The sequence below is a fragment of the Eleutherodactylus coqui genome, chromosome 2 (genome assembly GCF_035609145.1).
Source record: "Eleutherodactylus coqui strain aEleCoq1 chromosome 2, aEleCoq1.hap1, whole genome shotgun sequence".
Taxonomy (NCBI): Eukaryota; Metazoa; Chordata; class Amphibia; order Anura; family Eleutherodactylidae; genus Eleutherodactylus; species Eleutherodactylus coqui.
Window position 1 is genome coordinate 70255464 of NC_089838.1, and position 15094 is coordinate 70270557.

A 15094-nucleotide genomic window follows, 5' to 3' on the forward strand; every position below is an offset into this window, starting at 1 on the left:
TAAATTTGCGCCATGTATTCCTGTCTGGGGACATATCATTTCCTGAACCATAAATTGTCATCACTCAGTGTGACTGTTCTAGTGGGAATTATTTGGTGGAAATAACCAGGAATACCAAATCGAGTCCGTAGAATCCATTGGTGAAAGCAAATTTGGGGGTTGCTGCATTAAAATTCAAGGAAAGGCAAAAATAAGCAAATAAGGTTGCCAAGACAACAAAATTTCACATTTTTTTTAGCCTTTAACCTTCTCCGGGTCGAGATTATACTACGTGCAAAATTTCATGTCAATCGGTCGTACAGTTTGTGCGTGATGCTCCAACAAACAGACATTGACAAATATATAGAAGATTAAAAGTAGTATAACTTTACACAGATGTGATGAAAACCTTTATATACAGAACAGAAGTCTAGAAACCCCTATACATTGTTAGCTGTAGGGTTTGCTTTTTTAGCTTCGTTTGGGTCCTTGCAGTATCCGAAGTCTGAGTTTGTGATGCTCCCAACGATAGTTCTGTCCACTTCACAATCAAGTCCGCTTTCACATGGGCAGTAATAGTAGACGCCATATAAATGCTAAAGAAAAAGATGATATGGTTAATGGAGATACTTATCCTGTACAAGGTAACATGATAAAAAACACGAGCGTCATTACAGAGACACAAACCGCTAACCTGGTTTCTAGCTCAGATAAGCAGTTGACAGTGAGAAATACAACATGACATTGGGTGATCCAGTTGCAGAGAATCCCCTGCAGCCGCACACAGTCTTACCCAGAATTATACCATTTATTGGCCACACAAATTGTATAGATGAAACCAAGGGTGGGCTGGGCCATGGAGGCAGATGCTTCCCAGGCTGGGCCCCCTGTAGATGTTTGGGGCCACTTGGCATCCTGGTCTTTGCTGCGGTCATTTCCTACTGCTGGCATCCTGCTACCTACAGGAGCTGAGCCTGAGGCCACGATTTTCAGCATCCCGATGATAACATCTCTCCATTGCACCACCCATGCTGGGCCAGAAAAGGACTCTACACCATTAGCTAAGTGTTGTTTTATTTTTTGACATTTGGAGGACACAATTACTATTGATGGATCATCTGGGAGGCACAGTTATTACTGGGGAGAATTTAGGGGCACAAAAACTACTAAACCGAGCTTTGGGGAGCACAATTACTATTTAGGGACACTTGAGTATATTGTCAATATTAAAAAGGCACTTGAGGGCACAATTACTACTAAGAGAGCACTTGGTGCATGATTACTATTAAGGGGCACTGTGACTATTAAGGGGGATAATTACTACACTTTGTAAAAAAAAAATCAAGCACCTAGGAGGAGTTGTCGTTTTGCTGTAAAACACGGCATGCAGTTCCATGTCAGGCAGATATGGAAATGGTTAGAGTTGTGGCGTGATTAGATGAACGGTCTTGCCGCCTGAGGCCCTAAAAGTGGTTCCACCCTTAGCCTATAAAAAGGCTCTTAGAGGTTACTTGTGTGTAGTGACCTCTTTTTTCGCTTGTGTAGAACTTGTTGACCACTAGACACCTCTATGATGCAATTTGGGAGGGGGAAATTTTTTGACACTGAATTTATTTAGATGGGGCACTTGGAGGCACTTATTATGAAGAGGGCACTATAGCTTTGTAAGGGTCACAGCTGTGGGCAGGTGCGGGCCACCTCGAGTGCCATCACTGATATGGGTGACACCTCAGCTGTGGCCCTGCCCACCATTTGGTCCTCTCACATCAGGCGAGTATCTATGCTGCAGGGATTGGGAGCAAGGGAGCATCAGACCAGCACTGGAGCCGCCAGCCGCAACGAGACCAAGAAAGCCGCTGGAGAAAACGTCCTGCGAGGAGAAGAGGGACAGGTCCTGCAGCTGAGAGAGAGGTCTTGACACTGACCCTGTGGGTGACATCATCAGCTGACCAACCAGGCTGAAGAAAAGCTGTGAAGCTGTGAAGAAGAAGACTACTGATGACAAGGGCAGATAAGTATTTGGTGTGTAAGTGAGGGGGTGTAAGAGGAAGTGAGGGGGTGTAAGAGAGGGAGTGAGTGTGTAAGTGAAGCAAACCTGTGTTACTGAGAGTGAGCAGGCGGTGAACGATTTGAAAAAAAAAATGTGAGTGCTTGCGAACGGACAGAGGCACGTGAGTGGTTGCGGACGAGCAGGGGCACGTGAGTAGTGTGATCTAGTTGATTTTCATTTTTTTTTTACTTCTGAAAGTAAATTTGTAGATCCCCAATAGAATGTGCTCCATGCTTGACAATGCCGTCTGGTGTGCTACTTGTGCAATGTATGCGGTCCTTGATCAGCCAATCAAGGGTGCGTACTGTTGTGCAAGATGCGCGGTCAGCGCACATTTGGAAGCCCAGATCCTGGATCAAAATAAGTGACTGGTAACGCTGAGATACATTGACAGTATGGCAAGGCGTTTGCTGCTCACTGAGCAGGCACTCGCTGGGGTAGATGATAGTTTGGAAGAGCAGAATGAGCAGGCAGCTAGCTGGGTGACATGAGGGTTATGGAAGAGGCCAAGAGGATGGTCTAATGACTGTTTGTGGACTACTACTGTCAGGAATATGCAACCTAATGAGTGAGTGTTGATAGGTCGAGAGTTCGGAGGGAAATGGAGTGTGTCGTATCCAGGAGCGGAGCTACACAAATAACTAAAATTGTGGCTCGGTATTCATCTTGTGTTCTGCCTCCTTGTCTCACTACCCGTTCTGCTTGTACTATTGAACTATTAATGTTGGAGTTTGCAAGGAAAGCAACATTGCTGACCGATACTGGCATAGTTTTCAGCTGTACTCTGTGCATGTGGACTCTCATTTCACCGGACCACTTAACCGCAAAGGAACGAACGGTGGCATCACCTGTGACACAAGGACTAAGAGGTAATCTATTCTGTGGGTCATCCTCCAAGTTTCCCCTTTCTCAAGCCTCCACTTCAGGTGCCTTGGGCGCGTGTCTGGCTACCCTTCGGGTGGAAGACAGTAGTGCCTGCGGTTCATCCCCGCTGGCCAGGGGCGTAACTATAGAGGATGCAGGGGATGCAGTTGCACCCGGGCCCAGGAGCCTTAGGGGGCCCATAGGGAACCCAGTACTATGAGTAAAGCATTATAGTTGGGGGCCCTGTTACAAGTTTTGCATCGGGGCCCGGGAGCTTCAAGTTATGCCTCTGCCGCTGTCTCCTAAAACTAGAGCCCGTTCCTCGGTCGCTGCACAATGTGTTAGAAGATGGGGTCAATGCAGCATTTTTATTTTATAGACAACACAAGTATTTACTAAAATAGACACGTCAGGAAAGCCGCCCGTATGAGTAAAGGAGGAACCATTACAACTGCTGCTTGCCCATACTCACCAAAGGGGAACATTTATGAGTTTCTGCTGCTTTTGGTGCACACCTAGCAAGGCTCAGGCCGCTCTCTCTGTGGCAACATCTGCTTATACATTGTCCACTTTGAAGACATAATTCTCCAATGTCCTAAATTAAAGACATGCAAGTAAAACAAGTTAGTTTTTTGGGACTCACCAGTAGTTTATCTGATATTTTTGAAATTTTACAGAGAGGCTTATGGAGAAAAGTAGCACAGAAGTACACCCTGAAATCACACTGGTAACGATGGATTCACACACCGTGTTTTGTCTTCGTCTTAGGAGAGACCATTACAGTTTTTCTTGCAGTTTTTTGAGCCAAAGTCAGAAGTGGATTCAAAAGAAATGGGAAATATAAAAGCTGGTCTTTTCCCCCCTATTAGATCCACTTTTGGCTCTGGTGTGGTGCCCCACGGCGACCAAGACACAAGGCCCACACTGAGGAGTTGGCGGGGTAGAGGTGTCACTTGTCACGGTGACTCTACCAGACTCCTCCCTGGAAGGATGCGCGGAACCTCGGCCAAGACACCACTAGGCCTCTTCCAGTCAACACTGGAACAGCGGTTATCTGTATAAGTGTAGCGGACTTGAAGTTGTCACACGTCATGCCACCGTTCCGTTCATGCTGGAAAATTCTTGGCAGGTAAATAAGAGTGTCCACACACTGATAACGTTGAATACCTCAATCACTGGGAACGGGCAGTGACTGGAAACTTTACTTCTTGCAGAAATACAGCTTACTCACACATGCAGGAAGGACAGTGTTTCAGTAGATGGTTGGGGCGGAGAACACAGGATGAAACCGGGCACACAGTCTAAGTTATCTGTGATGCTCTGCTACTGGACACACATACTCCGGGACTCTGAATAACTCCGGAGGGGGACACAACACTATGCTGACACTCACAACTTGCTTGGCAGAACACTGCACGGCGGACTTCTTCACTCCTTGCACTCCTCAGAGGTGGTTCCTAGAATGGTAGGCCTAAGGATACCTTTCTTTCGCTTCCATCATTTCATCACATGAGGGTTGAAGGTACCCCCATGTGGCCGGCACTACTACTCCACTCTCAACTGTTGAAGATGATGAAAGACCCCACCTTGATTTCGATCACTCATACTTATAGACATCACGTAACTAAACAGAATTGTTACTTTTTCCAGACATGTCCCAGCCACCTCAAGACATTAACCTTTTGCGTGCTGCAGCTGTGCAATACACATAACAGCAGACAAGACACTTTGCACAGTGATCCTTTATCCATAACTACGTCCGGCTTAATGGTCAGACCCCCCATGGTCTGTTTCCTCTCTATCTGTGACTACAATTAGGGCCTTAAGGTTGCAGCCTTTTTTTTCCCATTTTTGTTTTGGCAAAAAGGGGGTGATTTAAACTTTTATTACCTTTTTTGTACACAGCATGACTATCACCAAAATTTACTGTTTCCAGTGAGAATTCGCACAATAATCTCCCTGTGTAAAGTACCCTTTAGAAAGATAGAGAAGAGTGTTATGCAGGGACATTTTGGCTCTTAGACCATGTTAAAAAGTGGTTTTAGATGTACTTGTGAAGTTCCAGTTTGGTTCGAACTAATGTGGACTGAATTGGACTGGCCCCTGGCTAAATAGATCCATTATATGACAGAAACTGTGTGTAACGTATATAATGCTGTTAGTACTTTATAGTGAAAATAACATCACATTTCAAGCTTTATTGTAGACAATTACACTAATGTTGCCTTTTCAGCACGTTAATCCCTTTTATGGTTCAAAAGGTTTTTATTGACGGCAACATTAACAGTGTGTCCATAGCAGACATAAATTTTAGAGATGAGCGAACGTACTCGGTAAAGCACTACTCGTCCGAGTAATGTGCTTTATCCGAGTACCTCCCCGCTCGTCCTGAAAGATTCGGGGAGCGCCGCTGCTGACAGGTGAGTTGCGGCGGGGAGCAGGGGAGAGTGGGCGGGAGAGAAGGAGAGAGAGATCTCCCCTCCGTTCCTCCCCGCTCTCCCCTGCAGCTCCCCGCTCCGCGGCGCTCCCCGAATCTTTTAGGACGAGCGGGGAGGTACTCGGATAAAGCACATTACTCGGACGAGTAGTGCTTTACCGAGTACGTTCGCTCATCTCTAATAAATTTGCAATAAAGAAATGACAACGCAACTCCGCTTCTGTCTTGCTTTCTGATTATCTCAAATCTTATGCAATATTTGTATTTTAATGCCATCCCCCTAACAGCTGTCTCCTGAAGCTCCAGCAGTCTGGGGAAAGTAAACAAAGAAATAGGGACTACGAAATCAGAAAAGGATGACTGGAGGGAGGATGGGATTAGATTGGAAACTCAAAGGGGAAGCGACAGGGACGTGGGAAATGGGTACAGTCTGTCCAGCTGGATCAATGATCTATGAAAAACATGCAATCTAAGCATATTCTTGGTACTGTTGGCATAAAACATTCCATGCCAAGTCAAGGCATGATGGCACCATTAACTAACCAGGTGTTCAACTCCGGTGAATCACGAAACTGTAGCCATAAAACCCATGTGAGTGAAATTTAGTAAATTGCATCTCATCTTTAGCGCACAGCTCCTCCATATATTTTAGGTTGTCCATAGATTCCAGCCACATCAGTTGCGAGAGGGAAGTCGTGGATCTCTATTTCCTAGGAATGATCTGCCTCTCCGCTAGTATAAAAAATCATAACAAGAGAGCTTTTCACTCCTGCCAGAGTGGCTGAATTAGAGCACAGGAACACCACAAGTGAATTAGAGTCCCCCATTCATTGAGGCACCTCCAGCACAGATCCGGATATATTGGGGGTAAACTCCAGCCAACCCCACAGGGTCCTGTACCACCATGTCAGGATCTTGTAATTAAGTTCTTGCATTTTACTGGATATGTTTATCTTATGAGTCATGACATATGCCTTCTTCAATAGCTCTCCCGAGGGAACAACGCCCAAGTCCTGCACCCAAGCCAACACAAGTGTCTTTCCTCTCTCTGATGTGTCTGTCTCTAAGAGTGATCTAAAAAGGGGGCAAATTTTCAATGGGATGTTGGGGTTCAACAAACATGTCTTCTCAAAGGCGGTTACCGGTCTCCCCAAGTATTGTAAATCACCCAAAGACCTCATATAGTGGAACAATTGTAAGTACTGATACCATGCTCTGGCCGGGGGGGTCCTCTCCATCCAAAATTTCCTGTGGAGTCTTTACCCTAGTGCCTATCATGATGTCCCATACCCTTGGGACTAGAACCGCTATCCTAGCCGTCAAAGAAGTGTCCCTAAAAAAGGATGGTGCTTCTGGATTGCCAACCAGAGGAGTGAAAGGGCCCGGAGTGGATATTAGCTCTGATTTAATGGCAGGACTGACCCGCGCTCCAATTAAATTGTCCAGTAAAGGAGATAGTCCCAGATCCCTATATCTACCTCTCCCCACAACCAGATGCACCCCAGCCCCCTCAAACAGTGCTGAGTTTGCCTCTACCCATCTTTTGCGCGTTCTACCATGAAAAAGGTCCAGGATACATTTAGTTAGGTATGCTTTGTGATACAGTGAGAAATTTGGAACCCCCATTCCTCCTATCTCCTTGGTGTCAGTAAGGGCCCTCCAGCTCTGCATGGGCCTATGGTTACCCCAAATGAAACTCATCATTGACCTCCTGATCCAGAATAAGGACGCCCTCATTAACTTTATGGGTACTGTTTGAAGTATGTATAAAAATTTAGGGAGCAAGTTCATTTTAACTATGTTTATCCTTCCGAAGCAGGACAACAGAAGAGTCTTCCATCTATCCAGGTCTGCCTCAAGGACCCCCAACAGTGGTCTATAGTTTTTCTCGAAGAGATTATCAATGTCCACTTGAATCACTGTTCCCAGGTTTCTATTCTCATCGTCTTTCCAGAGAAAAGGGAACCCTGGTTGTAGAGACTCACCCTCCATACTAGGCAAGGGCACATTAAGTATCTCAGATTTGTTTAGATTAACTTTAAAGTTTGATAGCTTACCAAATGCCTCAAATTCCTTTAAGATACATGGAAGCGCTATGCTAGGGTTAGTGACATAAATCAAAAGGTCGTCTGCATAAAACGCCACCTTGTGTTCCGTTCGGCCTATCTTGACCCCCCCGAATAATGTGGTTAGCACTCAACACGTTCGCCAACGTCTCCATCTCAAGTATATAAAGGAAGTGAGACAGGGGACAACCCTGCCTGGTGCCATTGTTGATCTGTATCAGACTTGACAATTGTCCGTTTACACGTACTCTAGCTGTCGGGCTACAGTAAAGGGCCATGATCATATTCAGGAATCTAGGGCCTATACCAACTTTTTTTAGAGTCGCCTTAAGGAACCCCCAGTCCACCCTATCAAATGATGAACAAGATTCGGTAGAATCGAAACCCGTTCTCCGTGCATTCTGTCTTGTAAGCACATCTTTCAATAAAGCAGGAAAAATATACTCTATTTGTGTCCACATTCCCATAAAACATATCTTACAAAAGTCAAGCGTAACCATCCAGACCGAATGGTAGAGGACGTGAGTATATTCCTGACTACACAGAATTTCAACGAGCATGAACAAGTAATAGCAAGGTGATATTTATTTTATATGCTTAAACATCCTATCAAATGCTTTTTCAGCATCTACTGACAGCAGGCACAGTGGGTCCCCCGAGCGACATGCCCTTGAAACCATGGCTAAAGTTCTGATTGCGTTGTCCCCTGCCTCCCTCCCGGGATCGAGTCCTACCTCATCTCTATCTATTAGCGCAGGGACAAGAGGTCGCAAACGAGCAGCCAGCATCCCTGAATAAATTTTAGTGTCAATATTTGCAAAGAGATTGGACAGTAACTACTGCATACTGAGGGGTCCTTCCCTGGCTTAGGTGTGACAGTTATGATGGTCTGTAATGCCTGTGTGTGGGGGGGGGGGGGGGGGGGGCATTCACACGCAATGACATTAACCCTTTCCAATTCAATTTGTATCCAGGTTTTCCTAGGGGGCTTACTCTTTTTCTGCCATTATACAACGGCGCTATATGCTGGCTAAAGCCAGTACCGCATGGGGTGACATGTTGGATAGGCTCCGACAGCAGAGTGGCTGGAAATATACAGTAATAGAACCCTGACGGATGTCTTCCAACATCAGAGCTGTACAGCCTTAAATTATAATGTCTTCAGATGTCAGACAGTGGAATGGAAAGGGTTAAAAACGTTTAACATTAAAGGGGCCAGTGCCTCTTCACACACCTTCAAGAAGCGTGGTGTAAACAATCCAGACCAGGACTTTTGCCTACTTTGAGAGCCTGAATTATATCAGTTACCTCTTCTAGGGAGAAATTCTAGCAAATGCCCGTTGGCAGCATAGTTCGATAGGTAATTACTCCTCTCCGTTTCTCCTCCCCATTTGTTCCCGCCCAGTCCTCAGACAGGTTGTACAGATTATGGTAATAGGAATGAAAGCTGTCTATTATTTTTGTAATGGCATGCACCTGTCCCCATCCCTGAGACTGGATGGAGAAGACGTTCATCCGTGGAGACCTCAGATTAAGGGCCCTGGCCAATTCCCTACAACACTTATTACCATATTCATAAAAACTCTCTTTTGCTCTATCTCTCTGGCAGAGTGATGTTTGGTCAAGCAGGAGAAGGATCTTATCGTGAACATCTGAAACCTCAGCTGCTTTTTGTTCCGGGGGCATAGCTTTGTTGGCTGACTCCAAGAGACCCAGCCGAGATTCCAACCCTTCCAAGGTGCTAGCTCTGTCTTTCTTGAGCCATGTCCCATGGGAGATAGAAATGCCTCGCAATATGCACTTGAATGCCTCCCATTAATGGCCGCTGGGTCAGCGTGTGATCGACCTTAACCCCTTAGTGACGAAGCCTGTTTGCGCCTTAGTGACGGAGCCAAATTTTGAAAATCTGACATGTGTCACTTAACATAGTATAACTCCATAAAAGCTTTACATATCCAAGTGATTCTGACATTGCTTTTTCGTCATATGTTGTACTTCATATAGGTTTTGAAAATAGACTGATAGAATTTATGAATATTTATTAAAAGTGCCAATATTGGGAAAAATTTTGAAAAAATTGTCATTTTTTCACATTTTCAACTGTAATTACACAAATATGTGCAAACATACTGTACACATTTTTGTTAAGGTATATATTTCCATCTGTTTACTTTATTTTGGGCGCACATTTGAAAAACTTTCGTGTTTTTTAACCAGTTAAGAGACGTACAAATTTAACATTACTTTTTAGCATTTTGAGGAACACTTTGTTTTCCTGCACCAAGCCAAGATTGCAAAGGCTCATAGGTGTCAGAATGATAGATACCACCACAAATGACTCCATTTTAAAAACCACACCCCTTAATGTATTCACTGAGGGGGGTCATGAGTATTTTGACTGCACAGTTTTTTTTCAGGAGTTAATGCAAAATAAAAATTCACATTTTTGCAAATATGTCATTTTAAAGACATATTTTTTTTCTATAGTGCACATGAGAATAAGGAGTGACACCCCAAAATGGATACCCCTGTTTGTCCCGTGTTCAGAGACATACCCATTGTGGTCCTAATCTTATGTCTCGATGCACAACGGGGCCCAAAATAAAAAGGAGTAATCTGTGGCTTTCGGAACAGACATTTTGCATGAAGGTGATTTAGGCCCCATTGCCCACTTGTAGAGCCCTTGAGCGGCCAAAACCGTAGAGAACTCCCACAAATGACCCCATTTTAAAAATTAGACCCCTTAACAAATTCATCTAGGGGTCTACTGAGAATTTTCACCCTACAATTTTTGAATAAATCTAAGCAAAGCAGTAGGAAAAAAAATAGAGATTTTCATTTTTTTGGCAATTGTGTCAATTTAAAAACAGTTTTTTTGGTACAACATACATATGAATGAAGATTTTCACCCCAAAATGGATACCCCTGTTTTTGCCGTATTCAGAAACATACCCATAGTGGCCCTAATCTACTTGCAGGACACATGGCAAGGCCTATAATGGTAGGAACACCCATTGGATTTCAGGGTACAACTGAATTAATTCCAGGCCCCATTGCCCACTTGTAGAGCCATTGAGCGGCCAAAACGATAAAGAACCCCCACAAATGACCCCACGTTGAAAAGTAGACCCCTTAACGAGTTCATCTAGGGGTGTACTGCATATTTTGACCCCACAGTATTTAAATGAATCTAAGCAAGGCAGAGGGAAAAAATTACGATTTTCGTTTTTTTTGCAATTCTGACAATTTAAAAACAGTCTTTTTTGTACAGTGTACATAGGAATGAAGACATTCACCCAAAAATGGATACCCCCGTTTGTCCCGTTTTCAGAAACATACCCATTGTGGCTAATCTACTTATAGGACACATGGCTAGGCCTATAATGGAGGGAACACCGTTGGATTTCAGGGCACAACTGAATAAATTCCAGACCCCATTACTCACTTGTGCGGAAAAAAAAAATTGACTCCCTAAAAATAATCCCCCCCTCCCACATTACACGCCCTTTTTGGCGTTTCCCCAAATCTTAGATAAAAGTAATAATGTAAACTGTGTGTTTTTTTTTTTTCCCGAAGACACGGGTAATTAAGGGGGCCTGGTTGGGATGGATACATCGGGCAATAAAACCGGGTATCCCCCCTCCTCTCAATGTTTTTGTGGGGTACTTCTTGACCTCAGTGGCAGGGATGGGGTATAAGGCTGGGTTCACACTGGGCGGATTTGCCGCGGAAATTCCGTCTGGAATTTTGCTGCGGTACATCCGCCTGCGGCCGCTAATCCTGGGCTTAGCCAGCCATGTGGATGAGATTTTTAAGAAATCTCGTCCAGACAGGACAGCAAACCCATCTCACTTCTTCCAGAAGCGCCGGCTGCAGCGGAGAAGCAAGCGGCCAGGCCGCTTCAAAACCCGCAGCTAAGTGCTGCGCGCTTTGAAGAAGCGGATTCCTGGCAGAAATCTCTGAAGCAGCGGATTCCCGGCAGAAAGGTTCTTCACTTGGGCCAAACCCAAGATTTCCGCCCGGAATCTGCCCAGTGTGAACCCATCCTAAAAAGTGGCGCTGAGTCTCCGTAAGCTTGCAGAAGTGTGGCGGTCTCACACAGAAGGCGCTCAACAAGCTGCTCCTGGAACTGCAAGAAGGCAAGCGTTCCTGGGGCTTCTTGTAAATTACGGACTACAAGTAGCGGTCTGAATAACGCCGGGTTCATACGGCCGTAAGTGGAATCTGTTTGCGGAGGCCCGCAGCGGATCCCAGCTGTGAGCCCGGCTGTGGCGCTGCATATGGACACGTAATGTACTGCGCATAACTGCCTACTCACGCAGGCAGTCATGCGCAGTACACCTTTTTTTATTTTTATTTCCCGCGCCGTCGCTTAGCGATGACACTGGTATCCGCAGCCCATACACAATGTAGATGCGTATGGGCTGCGGGTATATCTGCGACCATGGAGCACAATGGGCTCTATGTTGCAGATATCTGCAGTAAAATAGAACCTGCTGCGGTCTCTTTTCTACGAGTGGATTACACAATTCCGACCCGCTAATGTAAGCGGAATTGTGTAATCCAATGCGATTAATCTGCGGATAACCGCGGATCAGACGCATGCGGAATCTGTAATTCCTATCCGGTCATGTAAGGTAGATCGCTACCATTTTATCACATGACCGGGGACCGCTCACTGCTCCAGGCTCTCGGCAACCGTTGGTTGCCGGGAGCAAGAAGACTTTAGGTTTCCTGGGCTCCCCGCCTTCTGCGCATGTGTCCAGCATTTTGCCGGCGGTCGCATGCGCAGAATGTCAGGAAGGTCCACGGAGGAGGAACCTGTCGGGGTTCAAATACGGAGGCCTCCGGTAAAAAGTTTCATCTCCTCTCACCGATCGCATTGGTGAGGGGAGATGAAACCAACTTTTACGTGATCGCGATTATCCATTGGATAACGGCGAACACGTGATCAGGAACTGCTCACCGCGGCCCCCTTGAAATCTCCAGGCTCTTGGCTAAGTTTTGTAGCCAAAAGCAGGGAGATTTGAAATTACCTTGGCAATCCACGGCTTTTGCGCATGCGCCTGCAGCTTTGGCAACGGGCGCGTGTGCAGAAGTTGGGGTAAGGTCCGCGGATAAATCCGGGGGCTTTAGGTACGTAATTTCATCCTCCCTCACGGATATGATCCCTGGGGGGAGATGAAAAGTAAGCTTTTTTAACTTTTTTAAAAAACTTTTTTACACTTTTTTTTTACTTTAAATGATCACTGTTATTTATTGGATAACAGTGATCATGTCCCCAGTGACATCCCTCTGCTCCTGGCTACACATGGTAGCCAGGAGCAGAAGGATTTTAAATTTCCCGGGGCCTGAGCCCCTCTGTGCACGCGCCTGATCGGGTGCGCATGTGCAGAAGGGGACTTCCGGGACTTCAGGTCCCGGAAGACCGGGACACCGCTGAGGACTGGGGGTATGTCACCTCCCCTCATGGATGACATCTCCTGGTTCCCGGCTACCTTCAGGAGTCGGGAGCCAGGAGATTTTAAACTTACCGTGGCTCCCGGCCTTCTGCACATGTGCGTGATGTCATTCATAAGGCGCGCATGCGCAGAACAGTGGCGCCGGGTCCCGGAGGACCCCTTCACCGCTGCACACATCGGGGAAGGTGGGTAAGTACTTTCAGCTGCCCTAGCCGATCGCAATGCCGGAGGGGGGGACTGCCCGCAGCCCAGGATGACAGCTCCATGCTGTCGGCTACCTGCGGGCACCGACTGCATGGAGCTGTCACGTCCTCAGCTAAGTTGGCTTTAATCCAAAGAGGATGTATGTTTTTATGTCCTCTAGAATTAAAGCCCACTTAGAGAGGATGTAAAAAGGCAATGGGGCCGTCACTAAGAGGTTAAACTGCTCTATCGCCCACTGGATCTCCTGAAGACACACAGTATCATTCAACAAATTGCCATTTAGCCTCCAGCAGTGTTTACCCTTCTCTCTTCGACCCCCCTCTAGCAACCCCCAGACCGGAGCATGGTCTGACCACAGAAAAGATCCAATCGAGCAGCTGGGATTATGGCCTAATAATTTAAAAGATGAAGAAAAACAGGTATTCCAGGCACAGACAGACATACGAATAATTTATTAAGAGGTGAGCTCCTCTTAATAACTTTGGTGCCCTCTACTCCAGGGCGTATAAAATGCAGGTCTAAGTAAAGTTTCCCCAATTGCATTTTGCCAGAGGAGGCAAAAGACAAGCCAGGCCATAAAATATACCATCATTGGTGTCCACCTGGTTTTATATTTCGTGCTCTTTTAAATGTTTTGTGAGTACAAAAAGTCTGTTTAGAGAAAAACTGTGTTCCTTCACCAGCGGAACTCCAGCTTTTTACAGCACCTCCATTCTTATCCGACACTTGGATATTGAGTTCTAGCAACTGTACAAATAATCTACATACACAGCGTTTTCATTTTTGTACCTGCTTTGTAGTGCTTTGAAAAGTTTACTTTGCCAGAATTCTGCTTTTTAAGAGATAGATAGATAGCTTCAAAATATGAGAGTCTGAGATAGCTAAATGAATGCATAAAAGTACAAAATCTTGAATAGAATTCACTTTACCAGGTTAAAGATGAGTCCGGGCTGAGCCACCTCGAAAGAGGACAGCAGACACACAAACAGCAAGACGGTCCGAATCCTCTTGTGTGCCATTTCTAAAAAGTTGAATCCAGAGTGACCCAGTCCTCTGCCAATCCTCCTAAATATAACTTAGCCCATAATAACATGTGACTTACTAAAAACCAATTCATTTCCCAGCATGCCTATCACTTTTGTGAACACTGCAGGTGTAAAAAAGAGATAACTACCGTCCTGTACAAAGTTATAATACAAATTATCAGTGAGAATTTTCTAAACCTGTTGGCACCTGTTTGCAGCCTTTTTATCAGCGCTAATGTGGAAAATGTGCACTGTGTTTGCCGGCTAGAAGATAACCAACCAACTTGCTGGGTTCGAGTTTAGCGGCACAAAATCTGGATATAATAGAACTTGTTTTAGATTTACCAGCAGCAAACCATGGAAAGCAATCAGGATTCTCATTTTCAATCATGTGATTGACAGCGTACTCGGAGCAGGAAGCAGATAGTGCCATGCACATTGCAGCAGCCTGGGCTGGTAATGCAGAAACAGATCCCATTGAATTGAATACCTGCAGTACAAACCTGGGCCCTGCTACCTGCTAGCTTGTTCCGTACATGCCGTTAGAGGCCCGGAGAACAGCTGATTGACAAGATGCAGAGCAATGGACCTTCACCAATCAACTACTAACATCCTATCGTAAGGATAGGTCATCAATACTTTAATGGTGGACAACCTCTTTAATTCATACCTGGTGCCCCAGTATCACCATATTTTCATATGCAAAGGAGATGTGAACCACCTGGTCCTGGCTCACTCCCCCTCATTTCACCTAAATCCTGCCCCCTGCCTACTGATTGACAATTTCTAGCTCTCTTGAGCTTAAGACACTGTGTCCCACAGATGGAAATGTCAATAATTAAACTGGGGTGGGGTTTAGGCCAAATGAGTGGGAAAGAGCTTAGAACAGATGGCTCACTTCCATTTGCATTTTTCAAAATCTCTGATTTTGGGGCCAGGGAGCAGTGTGAGTTTAAAAAAAAAGTACAATTACACTTCTCTTTCTATCTTCCACCTATTGTTAGTAT

General features: G+C 45.4%; 1 protein-coding gene across 1 annotated transcript; it reads right to left on the reverse strand.

The window, feature by feature from the left end:
• Nucleotides 1–388: 388 nt before the first annotated feature.
• LOC136611463 (colipase-like) lies at nt 389–14195 on the reverse strand. The gene is made up of 3 exons (XM_066591102.1): nt 13992–14195; nt 3366–3488; nt 389–575 (listed from the first exon to the last, which is right to left on the reverse strand). The coding sequence occupies exons 1-3, from the start codon at nt 14079–14081 to the stop codon at nt 420–422; spliced, it is 369 nt and encodes a 122-aa protein (XP_066447199.1). The 5' UTR covers nt 14082–14195; the 3' UTR covers nt 389–419.
• Between the last annotated feature and the right edge of the window lie 899 nt (nt 14196–15094).

Bases quoted from the DNA above. Each gene is read 5' to 3' on its own strand.
- LOC136611463 (XM_066591102.1), bottom strand. From the start codon at position 14,081: ATGGCACACAAGAGGATTCGGACCGTCTTGCTGTTTGTGTGTCTGCTG. The intron at 3,489-13,991 runs GTAAAGTGAATT...TCTTTAATTTAG, and splicing joins CCGGACTCATCTTTAACCTG to GACATTGGAGAATTATGTCT. The intron at 576-3,365 runs GTGAGTATGGGC...CTTTTTCTTTAG, and splicing joins CTCATAAATGTTCCCCTTTG to CATTTATATGGCGTCTACTA.